At 42.6% G+C, this 21,391-nt stretch overlaps 1 protein-coding gene and 1 long non-coding RNA gene across 5 annotated transcripts in view; both read right to left on the bottom strand.

Moving 5' to 3' along the window:
* LOC131487392 (uncharacterized) overlaps positions 1 to 21,391 on the bottom strand; it is a 119,115-nt gene that overhangs the window by 53,003 nt on the left and 44,721 nt on the right. The window lies entirely within an intron of this gene.
* On the bottom strand, positions 12,942 to 14,844 carry CAVIN3 (caveolae associated protein 3). The gene is made up of 2 exons (XM_058688054.1): positions 14,348 to 14,844; positions 12,942 to 13,803 (listed from the first exon to the last, which is right to left on the bottom strand). Exons 1-2 carry the CDS (start codon positions 14,729 to 14,731, stop codon positions 13,402 to 13,404), a joined length of 786 nt encoding a protein of 261 aa, XP_058544037.1. The 5' UTR covers positions 14,732 to 14,844; the 3' UTR covers positions 12,942 to 13,401.

Below are 21,391 nucleotides of genomic sequence, written 5' to 3' on the forward strand. Positions count from 1 at the left end.
CTATGAGTAACTCAGATGCCTGCAGTTTTATTTTCTTCTCTGTGCTGACAAGATGGAGATACGCCTGCAGGAGCGCTCCACTACTGAAGCTCTGTCAAGAGAGGGACAGCTGCCTGCAGAGACTCGGGCTCTAACTAAAGATTATCTATCTTCTGCATTTTTTTTGGCTTCTCAACACAATCTGAAAGCCCCTTATTTGGATGCTGGAAAAACAAATGTACAGGCTCAAGACCCCATTCTGTATAAATCATATGAGGCCCTCTTACTAAATAGAGCCTCTCAGCATAGAATTGCCTCTATCTTCCTACTTTTACTTCACACTCATAAATTCCATCCTCATTTCTGACCACGTTTATTTACTTGAGTCTATGTTTTATTGTTGTTTAACATGTTTTAAATACGTACTTTTTCCTTTACTTGTTCAGAAATAATTTGATTCGGAAACTAAGGAAAAAGTATAAAGAAGAAAACATGTGATTTGTCCTATCATCACAGTTAACATTTTTATCTAGTCTTCCTCCTCCTATGCACATTTTAATTTAATTTAATTTCTTTTTTAAGTTTATTTATTTATTTTGAGAGAGAGGGAGAGAGTGCATGCACAAGCACGCACAAGTTGCAGAGGGGCATAGAGAGAGGGAGACAGAGAATCCCAAGCAGGCTCCAGCTGTCAGTACAGAGCCCCACACAGGGTTCGATCCCATAAATCATGAGATATGACCTGAGCCAAAATCAAGGGTCAGACACTTAACCGACTGAGGCACCCAGGCGCCCCAGCACACTTTAATTTTAAAATGTAGCTGGGGGGCGCCTGGGGGGCTCAGTTGGTTAAGCGTCCGACTTCAGCTCAGGTTATGATCTCACGGTTCATGGGTTTGAGCTCCACATTGGGCTCTGTGCTGACAGCTCGGAGCCTGGAGCCTGCTTTGGATTCTGTGTCTCCCTCTCTCTCTTCCTCCTCCACTCGCTCTCTCTCTCTCTCTCTCTCTCTCAAAAATAAATAAAGATAAAAAAAATTTTTTTTAATAAAATAAAAAAAATAAAATGTAGCTGGGATCATACTGCATAAATGATTTGGTTTCCTCATACTTCAAACCATTGTATTTTGAAATTTTTCTCATATAATTAAAATGATTTTAAACCATAATTTTGATAGCTGCATGAAATTTCATTATTGTGAATGTTGTATTTTTCTTTGTGGTATATCTCCTATTCTGATTACTTAATTCTTCATCATGGAATTTTCCTGGGCTATGCATAGTCCTATAGTTACAAGAGAAAAAGGAAAGAATAAAAGCCAAAATTTATATAAAGAAAAAAGCTACAGAATTCTTAACTCAAAATTTCTGCTCATACTTCTGCTGTGAAAGATATATACATTTTGATTAAGAAATATTAAAAAAAATTGACAGCGATTATATGAAGTGACCAGGGCACCTGGGTTGAACGTCCAACTCTTGGTTTTGACTGAGGTCATAACCCCAAGGTCATAGGAATGAGTCCCGCATCGGGTTCTTCACTAAGCATGAAACCTGCTTAAGATTCTCTCTCTCTCTCTCTCTCTCTCTCTCTCTCTCTCTCTCTCTCTCTTTCCCTTTGCCCCTCTCCCCCATCACTCACTCTCTCTAAAATAAAAAAAAAAAGGAAAGATAGAGCTATTTTATTTATAGTCTAAGGACTTCTGAATTAAGTAGAATGGTAAAATTTTCCACTTTTTATTATCAAAATTCATACATATTCACAAGTGCAAATAATCGAAGAATCAAAAATGAAAAATACAAGTGTATATTTCCCCATCCCACTATCAAAAAGTAAATTGTTTTCTATGACATATATATTATACATATATATTTTTAATGGAATCACACAATTTATATTACTCTACATTTTCTAAGTTACCATTAATGATATCTTTTCACATATTTATTCTTTCTTTCTTATTACCTAGGGTAGAACTCATAGAACAGTAACTGAATAATAATCATAGTGCACATCTTTGTGTAGATATGCAGAGGGTCCTTTCCATTAGTATGCACTATATAAGCAGCTCATCTGTCCACTGACCCAACAGGAGGCTGCTTTGGTGGTGGGAAGCAGTTTCCACACACTCCCTACAAATGTATCCCATGCCTGCCACAGTTTTCATCATGGACTCTGTTGAGTCTACATCATCGTTTAGGGATTAGGAATTTCCTATTACCAGATCTTGTTCTTGCATGATATTGCCAGGTGGTGCTATGATCTTTTAAGAGCTACCCTTAATGGATACTATTTGGGTTTTTTCCCTTCTGCTAATGTCTCTATCCTCTGATCTTCTTGCATATCCCTGGGCACATCAACTACTTGAGATCCACATAATGTTCTGCAAGTTTTAAAAACAAATTCTACCAAATCAAGGAAGTAATACTCCCTACTTTATGTAGAATGCCCCTATATGTCAACTTTAAAATAGAGAGGAATCTGGGGGTGTCTGTGAGACTCAGCTGGTTAAGCATTCGACTCTTGATTTTGGCTCAGGTCATGATCTCATGCTCATGAGATCAAGCCCTGCATCAGGCTGTGTGCTGAGCATGGAGCTGGCTTGCCATCTTGCCATTCTCTCTTGCCCTCTCTCTCTCCCTCTCTCTCCCTCTCTCTCTCTGCCCCTCCCCCACTCGAGTTTTTTTCCTCTCTCTCTCAAATAAATAAATAAACTTAAAAAATAAATAAAATAGAGAATATCTGAAATAATGAAGAATCTTAACTTAGCAAAGGAAATTGGATAGAAGTCAAGGTTTTAAACATGAGGGGGGATAATAGTAGAGATATGTATAGTCTCCAAATTTACTGACCCTCTCTAAAGGAATGGCAAAGAAAAGACTGGAAACAAGCTAAACATTGAAATTATGGGTACTTATGTCTATGCTGATTGTAAATTGATGCTTTTGAACTCTGAATTATTTATTTGGAATGTCTATACGTAATCTCTCTGTCCATGGAGGAAAGTAACAGGAGTGGGGGACAGGAGAGGGTATTCTGACCTTGAAATTATGTGGCATCATTTCCAAATACATTTGCTTAAATAGATGCCTTTTAAGCAAATGTTTAAAAATAGTTAATTGGGAACATTAAATTTCCATTCATAAATATGAGAAACTCCTTTCTGAAACTTATTTTTTGAAGAGCGTGTTTTGACCAGAATGAATGTGTGATTTATATATGTGAGAAGTTGAGAAATTATAAGTCTTATCAGTTCTACCTAAATGTGTGATTTGCCTGTCAAAACAGTTTATAAAACTATTAGTTTTGTGTATTCCAGAATGATCTATAGTTCTCAAGTATACTGAAGTAAGTAAGGTGGAGTACATTTAAGGAAAGTAAAATGTCATTATGAGTTAAATCATGTCTAAAGTCATGACTTTTCTTCAGAATGATTTTTTAATGATTTTTTTCTTTCAGGGATAAGTATGATCTTGATAGATTGAATTAAGCAACATACAGGGAGAAAAATACAGGTACTTAAAATGAAATATAGCCAGACAATTATCAAGACATTTCTCCCATATAGAGATTCTAGAGGGAGAAACAGGGTGGAGGGGGGTCTTTTGAACCACTTAACAATTCTACCTTGAGAGAGCTGCTTCAGAATCAAGAAGGGAAGGAAATCTATCACAACTCCTGCTTTAGTGAAATTCCTTTATGAAGTTTCTTAAGTTAACTTGCACAATTCCAATTTTAGTAACTTTTATCCTAAATGTTTTGTTTTAAACCCAAAGATATAGTGGTGAAAGCATATAACAGAACTAAAAGATGTATTGTTCTTCAACTTGGGTATTTCTTTAATGGTGAAATAGATTATAAACCTTAACCCTTAAAGATGGCCACATGCTTCATCTCTGTCATAATTATTATAGAAAATGCATTTGCAAGATATGAAAAGAACATATTTTAATCCATACAAAGAGTCAGTTATTATTTATGCCAAAACTGAAGTGCCTGAAATTTTTTATGACTGAAGTTTTCTAAATGTTCTATCTGCTTTTATATAAAAAATTATACAACATCTGGCTTCATATTTGGGAGAACTAAATGTAAATGATATCATGTAATAAAAAGTGAAATGTCCTTTGTGAATTGAGTTTGTGAAAATAAGGTGGACTTACAGATACTGTTCTACACAAACTTGCTTATTTAAGTTTTCAGAAATGTAACTATTTCTCTAATAATTTTCAGTATGGATTTGATTGCATTTTAATGTTATATCAATTTAGTTGTAACTTGACATTCTTAACTGGTTTTGGAAATTTATGAAATCTATGAAATATAGTGAAATTAAATAAATATTTATGAAATATTTTCTGAGGTAGACATATATGTGTGTTTGTATATGTATTTGTGTGTGTATATATATGATATGTAAGTATATATGTGTGTATTCATACATATGTATATGGGTATACATGTGCGTGTATAGCTATAGAGAGGTCTCCAAAGGTTTTCCATGAAACTGAATCCAATGAAAGCAACTACTGAAATGTTTTAAAATCTCTATGTAGGTTGTGTGTGTAATACATGTATGAAAAATTATGCAGGTTCAAATTAGGACTCTAAGGAAAAATTAAGTCTATAATTTAATCCCCCAAAATTGTAAGGGCTAGGAAATTTTAGAGAAAACTCCATCAATAAGTTTTGTATGTATTATCTATTAATTATTAGTCTCCATTAATTATATGGGAATGCTGTATGAGAAATTAGTACTCCAGCTTTTGGAGTAACTAGTAACTCTGGGCTTCATGTTCCCTAGCAATCCTCTGGATGAGGTTACAGTTTCCTTCAATTTTCAGGAGTATTTGTGTTATGTTCAGATGATTCTAACACCTTCTTTGGACTTATATTCTATAAAATCAATTTTTAAGTTTCCTAAACTGTCAGGGGGAAGGAAGTGGTACATACTTACTACACCAGGCCCCATATTTGCTCTACCTGTGTATTTTTCTCATCATCTTATCATCTTGGAAAAAATCTTAAAGCAGCAAAGAGGAACATAAATGCAAACTCTGCATCTTTGATGAAACTAGGAAATTTGTAAGAGCCACAAGATCTAGCAGCGAAGATCAGAGCAAGGATGATCCCAACCGCAAATCCCAGAAGATGAACATGTGCAGAACCAGCAGAACGTACTTCTCCAAGATGAATGGGCACATCCTGAAGTGCAGAATACACAAAATTTAGTTTATAGCAATGAGAATAGAGTCTGTAGGCTGCTGGCCCAAGGAGCTTCCTTAAAGTAGTGGTTTCATTCTAATAGGAATAAAGCTTGCAGAGCTGAACATAGGCTGGTGGTTGAGGGCCTGAGGCAGCATGGATATGGCTACATGAATGAAGAAAGCAAATAAAGGACACAAGTGTTGGCAACAATATGGAGAAAAAGGAATCCTAGTGCACTTTTAGTGGGAATGCAAACTGGTGCAGTCACTGTGGAAAACAGTATGGCAGTTCCTCAAAAAGTTAAAAAAAGAACTACCCTACCATCCAATAATCACACTACTTTGGTATTTACCCCCAAAATACAAAAACACTAAGGGGTACATGCACCCCTATATTTATAGCAGCATTATTTACAACAGCTAAGAATTGAAGCAACCCAAATGTCCCTCAGCTGATGAATGGAAAAAGAAGAGGTAGTGTGTGTGTATGTATGTATATATAATGTAATATTACTCAGCCAATAAAAAATTAAATCTTGCCATTTGCAACAACATGGGTAGAACTAGAGAGTATAATGCTAAGTGAAATAAATCGGTCAGAGACAAATATCTTTTTTCCTTTTTTTTAATTTTATTTTGATAGAGATAGAGAGTGCAAGAAGGGGAGAGGCAAAGAGAGAGAGAGAGAGAGAGAGAATCCCAAGCAGGCTCCGTCTGTCGGTGGGAAACCCAGTGAAGGGCTCAAACTCATGAACCCAACCATGAGACCATGACCTGAGCTGAAATCAAGAGTCGGATGTTTATCTGACTGAACCAACCAGGAGCCCCAGAGAAAGACAAATACCATATGATTTCGCTCATATGTGGAATTTAAGAAACAAAACAAACAAACAAAGGAAGCTAAAAAGAATAAAACTAAAAAACAAGACTTTTAACCATGGAGAACTTCGGTAATTATCAGAGGAGAGGTTGGGAGAGGGGGCATGGGTGAAATAGGTGAGGGGGAATTAAGAGTGCACATATCATGATCACTGAGTAATGCATAGAATTGTTGAATCATTATATTGTACCCCTGAAAAGAAAACATTGGATGTTAATTATACTGGAATTAAAATTTAATAAGTAAAACAAATTCTCTCTTTAAAAACAAAAAAAGGACAAGGGGCAGCTGGCTCAGTTGGTGGAGCATGCAACTCTTGATTTTGGGGTTCGGAGTTCCAGCCCTACACTGGGTCTAGAGATTATTTAAAACTGAAATCTTTAAGAAAAAAAAACAAAAATAAAAATAAATAATGACATATAGTGAACCTACTGCATTTTTAATAAAAAAATAATTGAGGTTAATTGTCTTTTTAATGCTTATTTATTTGTTTTTGAGAGAGAGAGAGAGAGTGCAGGTGAGGGGCAGAGAGAGAGAGGGAGACAGAGAATCCAAAGCAGAGCCCAACAACCCTGAATGTCTCTGAACTCATCAGGAACTGTGGGGCTCGAACTCACAAACTGTGAGGTTATAACCTGAGCCAAAGTCAGATACTTAAGGATGCTTAACCCACTGAGTCACCCAGGCACCTCTGAGGGTAATTCTAAACAATAGCCAAAGAACATAAAAAAAGAGAAAGCTAGAATCAAACTAAGGGACTGAGTATGTGAGAATGAGTGTGAGAGGGGAAAAAAAAAAATTCCTGAAAATTCCAAGGAGAAAGAAGACAAAAGACCAAGGAAGCAAGACTGCCTTGTGGCTTCCATGGGCTCTAGGCACTTTTGCCCTCATGGACTCCTTCATCCATTAAAAAAATTATATTTTACAATTATGTTGGTATAAAGGTAAAGGCCAATACATTAACATTACATATTAAAACACTTTTTTACCTAAAAGTTCATTTTTTTTCTTCTGATCATAAAAATTAACACTCTCACGGCCCAGAAAGGATTGTGGGCCCCAGCCATTGTCTCTACTATGCCTTAATTGACCCTGAGAGGAAACAACAGAGTTCCAAAGAACAATAAACAGGGCTCATCCATGAGCCAACTCCTCCAGGCAGGTTCTTGTTCATCCTTGTGTTCCCAGCACCTCGCTGGAATAAATTTGCATATCCTCCAAATATTCAGTGAATGCCTACTCTGTGCCAGGCACTGCGCTAGATGCTGGAGATAACAATGAACAATAAGATGTTGCCCTTGCCTTCCATGTTGGTTCCAGTGTCAATGGAGCTATGTCTATTAGGAATCTTTTATTTGCAGGGGAAAACCAAATACACACACACACACACACACACAAAGGCAAAACTGGGATTAAACAAAAAGTATGTTTATTAGCTCACATAAATGAAAATGTCTGTGGCAAGTGCTGAGTTCCTGCCTGACTAAATTTAGGGAACAAGTGAGCATAAGCAAACAACCACAAACATTAAGCTCTCACATGCCTGGCACCATCCTGAGCATTTTACATATATCCACTCACTTAACTCACAAACTCACAAACTCACAAAGTAGACAGTGCTATTAACTCCATTTTGCCCACAAGCAAAGTGTGATATTCAGTGTCTCTCCATTTCTCAGCTCTGCCTTCCTATGGCACAGGGTTTCTTCTCAAGTTTCCATAATGGTCCAAATTTATTAGTTATTTGTGAGAGAAAAGTTCACAAGAATTCTTAATAAAGAATCTATAGGACTTGGTGACTCATTGGATGTAAGGATTGGGGTGGGCTGGGGTGGGGGCAAAGGGTCAGGTCTTTGGTTCTAACACTTTCTAAAGTAAATGCAGAAGAGAATCTTGACTTCTGAGAAAAGATGAGCACAGTTTGAGATATGTTGCATTTAGTGTTTCCTATGAGATACTGAGATAAGTATACTTTTTTTTTTTTTTTTTTACTATATCTCAGGTCCTTCTAAAAAGTCACTTGAGAAACTTATATAATTAATTCAATAGGACAAAAAAGAAATAGAAATCAGGTTGGAGGGAAGATCATTTCTCCTCAGGAGAACCTCCTCTGTAATTACTACCACCCCTGCTAGGTTAGAGGCTGCATTTGTGTGCTCCCATAGCAACTTATACTTCTAGCATCATAGCATTTATTTAAAACTTTATTATAACTGCCAGTTCTATGAGCGCTCTATTACAGTTCTATTATATCCCGATCCACATACTATACCATCCATCTCCATCACCTAGCACAACAAATATAAAATGAATGAATGGGCAAGTAAAAAATCTTATTTAATCCTCATAGGAAAGCCGAAAAAAGGAAATTATCATTCACCAGCAATGAAGCCCCCATGTCTTTGACTATGAAAGCCATACTTTTTTCTATGCACCTTGGCACATCCCTATTCCAAATGGATATGGGTAAATGAAAACAATCCAAAAAAGAATGACCAAGATTGATAACAGATCACAACGAATGGCTGAATAAACCAGCAGTGTTTCACCCGAGGAAGATGATGTAAAGGATGTTTTAGATGAGTCAGTCCTGTGTGGCCCACTGAAGCTGGACTCCAAGGACACACACATCATAGAAATAAAGAAATTTTGTTTCTTTATTTGTTTGTGGCCAACTGCCACATATGAGAAATCATAAAGACAGATGTTGATCTCAGTATAAAGAAGTTTCCTATCAACCAAAGTTGCCCAAAAACACAGTTGCCTGAGAGGTAGTGAACTCCTTGTCACCCGCCTTTTTCAAGCACAGGCAGCTAAGGATAGGTTAAAAAATGGTAGTGGATGTTGTGATGGAAATGCAGGTGGGTTGTATGGCTTTTGGATTCCCTTCAATGATAAGGTTATATGATTCAAGTCTCAATAAAGGAAAGTCAAAAGGATCTCCAGTACTTAACAGGGGAAGAAATTTCCTGCCAGGAATGTACATATTCTTATCCATGTAGGAGGAATATCACAGCAGAAAATGGTCATACCAGGTTTGATAATCCTATTGATTTTCTTCATCCCATTTCTACAATTCTATTTCCTTACACTTTAAGATCTTACTTTGGCTTCCCATGTTGCAGGATGGAAAAGGTTCTGACTAGCTAGTTAGACTAGTCTACTTCACTTAGCAGTTGGATTTCTCACAAAAAGTAATGAATCCAGCACTCAAGGTAACCAGTGTTTTCTAAGTTCAGTTATTGCAGATCAGTCTCTCTCAGCCTAATCACGTTGGAACACATAATAAATTGTGCTTCTCATCTGAAGAACTGAGAACCAAACTCTGAATTTTGGTAATCCACCAGTGTGCCTCCCCATTGCTTAAAGCAGCCACCTAAATTCCACATATGTTGGATGACAAGTTGGTACTCTGTGTCAGTCTCCACTCCCTTTAGTTTATATTAATAACAACAGCAATAGTGGTAATGATGAAGAACAAAATGTAACAAAGAGAACTATTAAGAAAATAAGTTAGTTTTGTTTTAACTGATTTTTATCACTTCTGCTGTAGAAGCACCAGGAAGGAATAAAAAGTAGCACACACACACATCCAAGTTAGCTGAAGCTTTAGGTTCCTAAGGTCAGAGTGCAGGCTCTCTGAGCCTTCATGTGCTTCCCCGTGAACTATCAAGACATTTTATTGTAAGAAATGTGCAGCTGGGCTCTTGATTTGTCTACGAGTTGAAAGAGGGAAATTGGGTAGGTTTCCAAGGATTTGGAAAAAGAACAAGAATTTGTTTTTCCTTGGGGATAGAGAAATGAGCCTACTCAGACCAACCCCTCTGTGATGGCAGAACCTTAAAAGGAGTGGCTGCCGGGAAGCTGATACAGTCTGCATACTAAGGCTTGGAAGCCTGCAGAACGAGTCCTGAATTTCTCCAAAGGAAATGGAGCTACAGCAGAGCCAGCCTCTATGGAAGGACCCCGGATTCTAGGTACAGAGCTGGACAGGAAACCTCCGGGTTGTTCACACAACAACCAGGACACTGGTACCCCAACAGCGGCATCGTGCGGCCATGAGAAGCAATAGCAGCAGAGGCATCCAAGGTCTGAGAGACCAGGAAATGGTGTGAACCTCCTGGTATAACTGTACAACCTAAGAAAGGAGAGGAGCCCTAAAGTGACTGATAATAGACTTCCCGCCAGTCATAGTCAGTGGGAGCTTAGACTCTTCTAACTGAATTCATCAGAAAAAAAGTTGTAAGTCACTAGTGAATTCTGCTCCCATTTAAAAAAAATTTTTTTTCAACATTTTTTATTTATTTTTGGGACAGACAGAGACAGAGCATGAACGGGGGAGGGGCAGAGAGAGAGGGAGACACAGAATCGGAAACAGGCTCCAGGCTCCGAGCCATCAGCCCAGAGCCTGACGCGGGGCTCGAACTCACGGACCGCGAGATCGTGACCTGGCTGAAGTCGGACGCTTAACCGACTGCGCCACCCAGGCGCCCCTCTGCTCCCATTTTAAATCCCCAACTTCCTTGGGGCACCTGGGTAATTCAGTTGGTTAAACATCTGACTTCGGCTTAGGTCATGATCTCAAGGTTTGTGAGCTGGAGCCCCATGTCGGGCTGTGTTCTGACAGCTCAGAGCCTGGAGCCTGCTTCGGATTCTGTGTCTCCCTCTCTCTCTGCCCCTCCCCTGCTCTCTCTCTCTCTCTCAAAAATAAAAAAAAAAAATTTAAGGGGCACCTGGGTGGCGCAGTCGGTTAAGCGTCCGACTTCAGCCAGGTCACGATCTCGCGGTCCATGAGTTTGAGCCCCGCGTCAGGCTCTGGGCTGATGGCTCAGAGCCTGGAGCCTGTTTCCGATTCTGTGTCTCCCTCTCTCTCTGCCCCTCACCCGCTCATGCTCTGTCTCTCTCTGTCCCAAAAATAAAATAAAATACATTAAAAAAAAAAAAATTTTAAAAAAAGATTTTTTAAAAAAATTTAAATCCCCGACTTCCTCATCTAAAGTACTCCCCTACCCCAGTCATTATCTGTATCCTTACTTCTTTCTTTCCTTCAGGGCCCATAACCAGAAAGACCTAGTACATACGTTTGCTTGTTTTTGTCTGTCTCATAGTATGCTTGTTTATTGCCTGTCTCCCCCTACACTCTCCACAAAGACAGGGATCCTGTCTTTCTCATGTGCCACTGTATCCCCAGCTCTTAAAACAGGGTCTGGCAGAAATTCCAAGTTCAGTAAATATTTGTTGAATAACTGGGTGAACGAATTATACACCTAAAACAAACTCTCCTCCAGGCACTTGTGCTAGATACTTACGTAACTTAATCCTCACAACAGCCCAATAGAGGCTATCATTTGCCCATTTAATAGATGAAGAGGGGCGCCTGGGTAGCTCAGTTGGTTGAGCATCTAACTTCAGCTCAGGTCATGATCTCACCGTTCGTGAGTTCGAGCCCCACATCGGGTTCTCTGCTGTCAGCAGTTTCCTTCATATCCTGACCCCGTCTCTCTCTGCCCCTTCCCTGCTCTCTCTCTCTCTCTCTCAAAAATAAATAAACTTAAAAAAAAAAAAAAAGATGAAGGAACTAAGAAGCCAAACTATAACCACTGAGCTCTACTGCCACACACCATTCCTGTTTTCCATCTCGCTATTTACCTTTTCCAAGAACATGGCCTTAAACATCCCCCACTTATCCTCCTTCAGGTTAGGTTGCATCCCTTCCCTCTTTTGTCTCAAAATAACATAACAATCACTACACTTACATCATCATGTTTGCATCTCCCTAAACTCTGAAGTCCCTAAAGGCCTCAGGATTGTTATCTTGGTGTTCAAAGACCTAACACAGGGCCTACAAACACATTAGGTACTCAAAAATGTTTTCATATGACAATAACTGATTGAATGGGCTGACGACCATGCTCCTATCCCTAGCTAATCCCCTCACACTTCCCATTTCTTCTGTGATGCTCTTGCTGCATGAGGGCCTACTGTGGGCCAGGCATGGTATCTGGCATGGGGAATACAGAAATGAATAAAACAATCCCTACAGCAGAGGAGCCACAGTGTAGTGGGATGGGATGGGGAGAATAACTGCAATCAATCACAATCCAGACAGTTAGCACTGCGGTGTAGAGGAGGTGCTTTGGGAGCAAGGAAGAGAAGCACCTGACCCTGAAACAGGGGTGCCTTGCTGAGTTTTGCAGGAGAGTTAGAGATGAGAATGAGAGCACACAGCTCAGTGTAATTCAATAGAATGAGGAGAAGCGACAAAAGATGAGGCTACAAAAATGGACAGGAACCAGATCACAAAAAGTTGTATTAAAGATGCTGAAGGAATATTCAAGAACTCAGACTTTATTCTGAAGGTGATGAAGAGCCACTGAGGGTCTGAAGCAGGAGGATGATGGGATCAGATTGGCAGTTCAAATAATGGTCAGGTGAAAGATAAGGCCTAAAACAGAGCAGTGGCCATGGGTATTCAAAAAGTGGTCAGACTGCAGAGGTAACTGTTTCCATGGGGGAGAGGATTGAGAGAGAGAGGGAGTCCTCCAGGGAGGACTCCCAGGTTTCTGTGTGGATGGTGGTGGCATTCATTGGTAAAGAAAACGCAAGAGGAGATGCCATTTTGAATGATACATACTAAGTGCTCAATAAATACTAAATTGAAATTGAACTTAATTAAAAGATAGATTGCTTCCTTTGGACACATTGACTTGAGGTACATTTCAATTGCGGCTCAGGACAGTGGTCTTGGAGTGTGTATGGCTGGTGGCAAAGGCCTGGGAGTCAGTCTGTTCACAGAGGACAACCCAGAATGAGAAGGCTGAGAATAGCGGAAAGCCCAACTTTTAAGAGATGGAAAAGGAAGAAGAAACTAAAAGGAAAACCACTTGTTGACATTTATTGAGCACCTACAGCAAGAGACTGTACTGGATGCCTCTCCACGAGTAAAGTGCTCAAGAAGCAAATGGCCAGCAGGTTTTTTCTATGTGCCCAAGACTCAGTGGGAACCTGAGAAATGATACAATGATCTGGTTGAAATTGAAGGCACATTCCAGGTTCCGACATTTGTCTTACTCCTCCAAGCCTTTTCCTCCCACCCCTTCACATGGAGTCTGGATTAGGTGACATTACTTTTATTGAAGGGGAGTGCAAGCAGGTGTGAGCAGCTGCTTCTCTTTTAGAGGATGCAGGCTAAACTGAAGGCACTGGGAAGGGAAGGCCAGAGCTGGGCTATGGGTGCAGGATTCACTCCTTATTTGGGCGTGAATGCTGCATTGGGAGAGGGAGATTTATTTGGGGACTAGGCATAGGCACAAGAGAAGCAGACAGCACCAGCCCTCAGGCTGCACTCTCTACTTGGAGCACGGCGGCTTCAGCAGCCCCAGATTTCCCGGGATCTTCCTCGGTGTCCTGTGGAGGTTCTGGCTCCAACTTGGGCTCCAGGGCAGGCCGGGCTTCTGGTTGGCCATCAGCCCTCCGGCCAGGGCCTAGGCGAGGTGGCTTGACTGGCGTGGGCGTTGGTGCTGCCGGGCCTTTCCGACCAGAGAGGGCCCTTCGCAGGCTCTGTACCTTCTGCAACCCGCTGCGCCGAAGACGCCGGGCTCTGGACTCCACAGGCTCCTCGTCTGAGCTCTCCTCAACTTCGGCCTCCGGCTGCTCTGGGCCAGGCTGGGGCTGGTCTGCCGGGCCTAAGGGCTCTGGCGCCTTCTGGAAGGCGCTGGCTGGGATTTCAGCCTCCTCCTGCATATGATGAACACAGCTCTGACCCTGGCAGTCCCCTACCCCGCAGCAGCCTGAGCCTCACTCCTCAATTACACCGGGGAACCGCCCCACCCTTGGGGCGGGCCCAAGGGGCATAGAAAAGGCAGGCGTGGGAGAGCAGGGGGCAGGGGTGGAGAGGGGGAACTACTGGCAAACTGCAAAAGTTTGGAAATTAGGTGGGACCCGCTTAAGCAGGCTGGTGGTCGCAGGGGCAAGAATCGGAGGCAGGGAACGATCGCAAGATGCACTTCCGCCACCGTTATTTCCATTCAGGGATGGGCTGGGACTTGGAGCAAATTCGGTGTACGTGGCCTGAGCTCGAGCTGGCCGACCCTGGTTGGCCAGGCTGCGTTCAGGCTCTGAGGGATGGGGCAGCGTGGTGGGAAGTGGGTGCGGCTCTGCAAGTCCGTTCCACCGGATGGGGTCAGGAATGCGGGTGTGGTAGGCGGCCGGGTAAGGGGGATGGGGGGTGGGGTTGGCCCAGATGGTGGCCGGGAGGTGGGGGACGCCTGTGGTCACTGACCTTGAAGAGCAAGACGTGGAGCTTCCCGCGCGCCACCAGCAGCCCGTGGTTGGCCTCCAGCCGCTGCACCTGGGCGGCGCGGCGCACGGCGCGCTCCTGGGCGGCGTCCGCGTGGGAGCCCACGCGCTCCGCCTTGGCCAGCAGCTGTGCCAGCGTGTTGCTCGTGGTGTCGTGGCTGCGGCTCAGCGCCCCCAGGCCGCTCTGGATGCGGCGCACAGAGCCCGCCAGGCCTCCCTGCCTCCGAGCCAGGCCCCCCTGCCGCTCCCGCAGCGCCTCCAGCATGGTGGCCAGCTTCTCCAGCAGCGTCACCACCGTCACGGCGTGCACCGGGCCCCTCGCCGGCGCTGCGGGCACAGGCCCCGGCTCCAGCGCGCTCTCCCCCATGATCTCCGGCCTCCCTGCCTGCTCTCTGTGCAGTGCGGCCGCTGGCTGCACTCTGGGCTGGGGCCTCCTTTCCCGGCTCCTCCCCAGCTCCAGCCGTGACTCAGGCAGGCGGAGCGGGCCGTCCCGGGAGGCGTGGGGTGGGGGTTGGGGGGGCAGGACGGGGGGGGGGGGGCACGGGATGGCGGCGGCGGGGTTCTTCGTAAGCGCTCCCCCTTCTGCTGCCCCGCCCCGGTAGCCCCCGCAGGGCAGCAGGTTGGCTTAGTATCCGCCCCCCTTCCCCAAATTTGCTCCCTGTAAGTTTGAGTTCCCCTCCTCGGGCCCAGTTCGCTGGTGTGTCTCTTTCTGGAATGTACTTTCACCACCGCAAAGGGTGAGCCATGGAAAATTTTGTTGTGCACATCGAGTGGGCAAAGAAACTATGTAAGAGAGGCACAAGGATAACCTGAGGGGCTTCCACAGCCACCGCCTTCGGCCTCCCTCGCTTCTGAGGATTGTATTTGTGCCCTCGGGCTGGGAGCGGTAGGCAGGGACACACTGGGAAGCTAACCTACAGACTCAGACGCCAGACCGTTTAGGTTGGAGGCCTGGCTTTACGACCGCACAGGCTGCTCAAAGCGCACCAGCAGGCGGGGCATCCTCTGGTATTTTCCTAATAGTAGTCATCGCCAGGGTTTAGCCACAGGCCTCCTTTACTGCTTCTCTAGCTCTTACTGTTGGGTAGCATTACCCTGTTTTCTTTCTTCTAGTTCTCTTACCTCCCTTTCTTTGAGTTTCAAGGGTAAAGCCCCGGGACACCTAGCTCTTACACCCTAAGCTTGGAGGGCAGACAAGACACCTCTTCTTCCTCTGAAACCCTTAAAAGGGTTAGGGGTAGGGGCTCCTGTGTGGCTCAGTCCCTTAAGCCACTGACTCCTGATTTCTGCTCAGGCCATGATCTCACAGTTGGTGGGATCAAGCCCCTGTGGGTACGACTGTGCACTGACAGTACAGAGCCTGTTCAGGATTCTCTCTCTCTACTCCTCCCCTGCTCTTGCTCGCTCTGTCTCTCAAAATCAATACACATTAAAAAACAAAGGGTTAGAGCAGGTGCTGGTATGTCTTTGTTTTCATGGAGGTTGGTTGTGGCTCCTGCCTGATTTTTTTTTTTTTTTTACTTTTTATAGAAATTGGTGAGAATATGTGCAGCGAGTGAAGAAGATTTGAAACTGCTGCTGTAGAGCAGGAGAGAGTGCACACAGAGGATCCACTTACTGTGGATTATGAATTGTTACTGTCATCTGTTTGGAAAATCCCGTCTTGTCTTTAACAGTACTTGGTAAACTGAGTGTAGGCTCAGGAATCCAAGCAATTCATTGATCCTGGGAAACTCTATTCCTCTCCTCACCCAATCTATGAGGGGTGCTTGATAACAATTGTGGAAGAAACTGTATTACTTAGCATCGTTACATGGAAAAAATCCATGGTCTGACACAGAAGTACTGCAAAGGATGGCATCTATTGCCAGATTTCTGGGGGGTGCTAAGCTGATGACTGACTTCTACAGATATGAGGTTATGCAGCCTGAGTCCTCTGCTTAGCACAGAGGAAATGGACTCCCTTGGGAGCCTGATGGGAATCACCATTTCTTCCATTAGACCTGTATTTGCTCAAAGAGACCCATCAGGATGTGCCAGATAAAACGCTTTCAAACTAAGGGAACAGAAAACCCAATTCAGTTCCTAAAAACAAGAAATCCAATCTAAACATAATTGAAAAACACTACCATAGAGTGATGATTAATTGTGGATCAGTCACAGTTTCAAATCTAGTTCTCTATAGATCTCTCAGTTGTTCCCCCCTACAAGTGTCAGCTTCATTCCCAAGCTAGGCACAAGGTGGCTACAGCAGTTTCAGGCCTCATATCTATGCACACCGTCAAGAGAAAAAAAGGGACCATCTTACAATTTAGGACATCTATTTCCCAGAAGCCACCCAGAATCTACTTGCCTTCCACTGGGTTACATGGCCATTTCAGAACCAAATTCTATAGCTAGGAAAGTATCATGCATTGGTAGGCTTTAGCCTGAATTCCTTCACCCATCAGTGATCAGAGAGCTGATAATTACCTTTTGACAAATTAGGCCCACTTCTTGAGCTTCCCTAGAAACATGGATGGTATGGGAAGAAAAGTGGATATCTGTTTTAAAAATCTCAGCACTGCCAGAATTAGTCAGTCAAAATGCTACCAGAGGAAGCATATGAGAGAATCACCAGCCTTGAGCAATGCTAAGGGAGTCAAAAGCATTTGGAAGCAAGACTACATGGGTAGGTATTTTTCAAAGGCCTGCTAAATCCCTCTCTGGATATGTAGAACAAGGAGCTTAAAACTTAGGAATAAAGCCATTGATGATTCTACTGGTCTCTCTAAAACCTTAAGTATAAAAGTCATAGGAACTGGCTGGTGTTGAAAAATGGGAGCCCAAAAGGTAGGTTAAAAAAAAAAAAAGAAAAAAACTTGGGGCAACCCAGAAGAATGCCCTGAGTCAACAAAGCCCAGATTGACAGAAATTACAGTATTACAATGTTGATCATGGAGTATCCAAGAAGAAGCCATATTGCAGTTTCCAATTAAGATGAGGGAAAAAGAAAACAAGAATGCAGAACGATACCCCCTAAGGCAGTATAACTTGATCTTAAAGATTTCTGGAGTGTGGCTGCTACCCATTCCCTCAAACTCCTTGGTGTAGGCATTAAAAGTAGAAACCCACTGGTTGTAGGTTTATTGTGTCCCCCACCCCCGCCAAAAAAAACTTTATATATATATATATATATATATATATATATATATATATATATATATAGTGCTAACCTTTGATGCCCGTGAATATGTTCTTATTTGGAAACAGGATCTTTGCAGATGTAATCAAGTTAAGATGAGATCATACTAGAGAAGCATGGGTCCTTAATCCAATATGACTGGTATCCTTATAAGAAGGGGACATAAGGCACACAGGGAGAACACCATCCAATGATGGAAGTGAGATTGGAATTATGCTGCCAGAAGCTAAGGAAGGCCTGAAATGACCAGAAGCTGAAAGAGGCATGGAAAGGTTCTTCCCTAGAAGTTTTGGAGGGAGCATGGCCCAGCAACACTCTGATTTCAGACTTCCAGCCTCCAAAACTGTGAGAGAATAAAGTTCTGTTGTTTTAGGCCACAGTCTGTGGTAATTTACCTTGGTAACCCTGGGAAACTAATGTATCTATTAATAATCACCATAGTATCACAGTATTCCCTTACATAGGTTGCCCCCTCAATGGCCTTCTCCATTCTGTAGAAGTATGAAATTCTCTGTAGGAAAAGTTAATAGAACATGAAGACTCCCTTTAGGACATAGACCATTCAATTAACAGTTGCCCAGAAATAATGGATCTTGCAAAAAGGAATGGAATGCTATGGTGGTGGAGCAAACACATGCTTTAAAAAACTAAAACAAAGGTATTGCCTACTCTACTTGTTAAGGGTTCCTTTTCTACACTGGTCCATCCCTGTCCTAGAATTTGTCATACCATGAGGAAGGATTTGGCTTTGTTAAAAAAAGAAAAAAAGCCACTACACCTTTCATCTGGGTTAAATCTGCCTGGAATATGTCTGCCTAACAAAGATCTACTCAAGGATGGCCCTCTGTCTCTGCCAGTATCAAAAATAGTTGGAGGGGCACCTGGGTGGTTCAGTTGGTTAAGCATCCAACTTTGGCTCAGGTCATGATCTCACAGTTCGTGAGTTCAAGCCCTGCATCAGGCTCTCTGCTGTCAGCATGGAGCCTGCTTCATTTTCTCTGTCCTCCTCTCCCTCTGCACCTCCCCTGTTCGTCCTTTCTCTCTCTCTCTCTCTCTCTCTCTCTCTCTCTCAAAAATAAATAAACATTAAACAAAAAGAATAGTTGGATGTTCCCTTTACTTTAAATCAGAGGAGGGCAAAGGAAACCACTAAAAGGGACAGACTAGGTTACAAATGCCTTAGGTGGTATCATTCTGCATCCTTGTTTCTCTCTTCTTTTCTCACTGGTCAGGTGATGTTGAAAAGATCCCATGAAACAAAAGTGGCAGAGGCACTGCAGTTCTTAATATTATACCTGAGGGGATGATTATGTGCCATCAGGTCTCGGGACCCACTACAAGGAATCCAGAAGACAGGGATTAAGAAGTAGTGGTACTTAAGCCTATGACAGGTAGTGAAGCATTCCATTAATTTTTGCAAGATCCATTATATTTGGGCAACTGTTAATTTAATTGTCTATTTTCTACAAGGAGTCTTCAGGTTCCATTAACTTTGGGTTTTAGAGTCAGCATATGCTCCACCTTGGAATTCTTACTCCATATCTTGGGTTATCCAAAAGGACACATACTTTGGACAGGGTTCAGAGGAGCTTCAGTGACCAGCCCTGGCCAAGTTACAAGGCACAGTCTGGTCAGCTCTAGCCCTTGGGTCCCATAAGTTGGAAAGAAAGATAAGACTTGAGGTCTATGTGATTTCTGCCTCTCTCATAAAATGTTTTGGGTAGGGGGGTGGGTAGGCAGACCCTAGTATGAAAAATATAGCAGAAATATTTAGGGTTTTAGGCTAAGACAATGTTTCCAGCCTCTGAGAATTATGCTGTTTTTGAAAAACAGTTGCTGGCTTACCACTAGAAGCTAGTGGAGAGATTCACCAGAGGTTGCTGAGTTATTTTGTAAACTGGAACTCTCTGTCTCACGTAGCAATACAGGCTGTCAGTCTTTGATTATTAAATGGGTGGGGGTGGGGGGTGGAATGTCCAAGAAAGGATGAGGAATGGCTATGTGAGTTAATTGACCTGGAACCTTACCTTCAGCTGCCCAAACAAACTGGGTATCCTCCAGGGACTTTACCCTTGAATCAAAAGTAACAGTGTACAACACAGGCAGAACCATGCATTTAACAGGGAATGAGCCTCAGTGGGCAGACACTACCTTCCACCTTTTGTCATAAACATCCTGTCTACGGAAGGGGTAAGGCCATTCCACACAATGAGGGAGCTCTGTGCCACTGGCAATTAAGAGAGCTAGAAGTTTGGGGCAACAGGAAGTTAAGAATCCAAATTGACTCCAGAAGTCAAAATCACCAACTGGATGGAAGATCCTAAAATGGTAAATTATGACCAAAAGGCTTGAGGATGCTTTTTATAAAATTCAGGCATACTATTAAATCAAACCACTATTTTTGTATCTCGTATTTTTAGTGAGTTGAATATTGTCCCAAAAAATATATGTCCAAGTTCTAACCCCTGATACCTGTGAATGTGACCTTATTTGGTAATAGAGTCTTTGCAGATGTAATTACATTAAAGATATTGAGATAGGATCATTCCAGTTTTAAAATGGGTCCTAGAGGTGCCTGGGTGGCTCAGTTGTTTAGGCATTTGCCTCTTGATTTTGGCTGAGGTCATGATCTCACAGGTTCTTGAGATCAAGCCCCATGTCAGGCTCTGTGCTGACAATGGAGCCCGCTTGGGATTCTCTCTCTCCCTCTCTCTGCTCCTCCCCCCCTCCAAATACATAAACATTTTTTTTAATTTAAAATAAAATAAGTCCTAAATTCAATGAATGGTGCCCATGTAAGAAAAGGAGAAAACACAGAGACACAGAAAAAAAAAAAAAAAAAGAGATGATATACAGATTGAGACAGCAATTGGAGAGCAGCCACAAGACAAGGAACACCAAGGAGCACCAGCAGCTGCCAGAAGCTAAGAGACAGGCATAGAATGGATTCTCCCTCAGAACCTCCGGCCATGTGTACCTCTATCAACACTGATTCCTACTTCCACCCTCTAGAACTGGGAGAGAATAAATATCTATTTTTTAAGCCACTAAATTTGTAGTAATTGGTTATGGCAGCCCTAGGAAACCATTACTCATATAGACACCTACCAAAAGGATTAGAGGAGGAAAAAACAATTTTAACAATGAAGTTAATCAATATGTCATGGATAGATGTTTCGGCCGAGGGACACTGGGCACATTAGAGCATCATGCACCTGAGATGAAACCGACATTGGCAGGAGCCCAGTTTTAGAGTATGTAATTATTGCTATTGGAACCAACCATCAGCATGTGGGAATTGAGCTCTTCCTACAAAAATGTCCTAGGACCTTCCAAAAGGTCAAAAGCCTGGAAGCACTTACTGAATAGACTCTACTGAACCTCCTTCTGTAATCTGAGGAACTCAGTGGGCTCTAAGTTGGGGGGGAGGCATTCTTGGGTAGACAACCACCATCAAAGCCACTGCAGCCCTCTGCCTTAAGCTAATATGGCATTTCTCAACTATAGCCTTTGACCCAGGACGAAATAATAATAAAGGAGAGGGCGGATCACTAGGAAATGGTGTGCCCTACCTCTCACAGGGCAGCCCTCTAGACTGAGAGATAGAATGGGGCACAGAAGACAGGCTTGACCACAGTGCCATGGGCAGCAATTCCAGACCAGTGGCGACAAACAGGAAACTGTACAAGCTAGAGTCCTGAAACCACATTCATCTTAGTACAAAGAGCCCCCTGTATATCTCAGGCTGGATCCAAGAAGTACCAGAAGTCATTATGTACTACCCAGTGTCTATCACAACTGAGAAATAATCGCACTCATAAGATTTTTTCTTTATGTTTATTT

Source organism: Neofelis nebulosa, chromosome 10 (assembly GCF_028018385.1).
Source record: "Neofelis nebulosa isolate mNeoNeb1 chromosome 10, mNeoNeb1.pri, whole genome shotgun sequence".
Taxonomy (NCBI): Eukaryota; Metazoa; Chordata; class Mammalia; order Carnivora; family Felidae; genus Neofelis; species Neofelis nebulosa.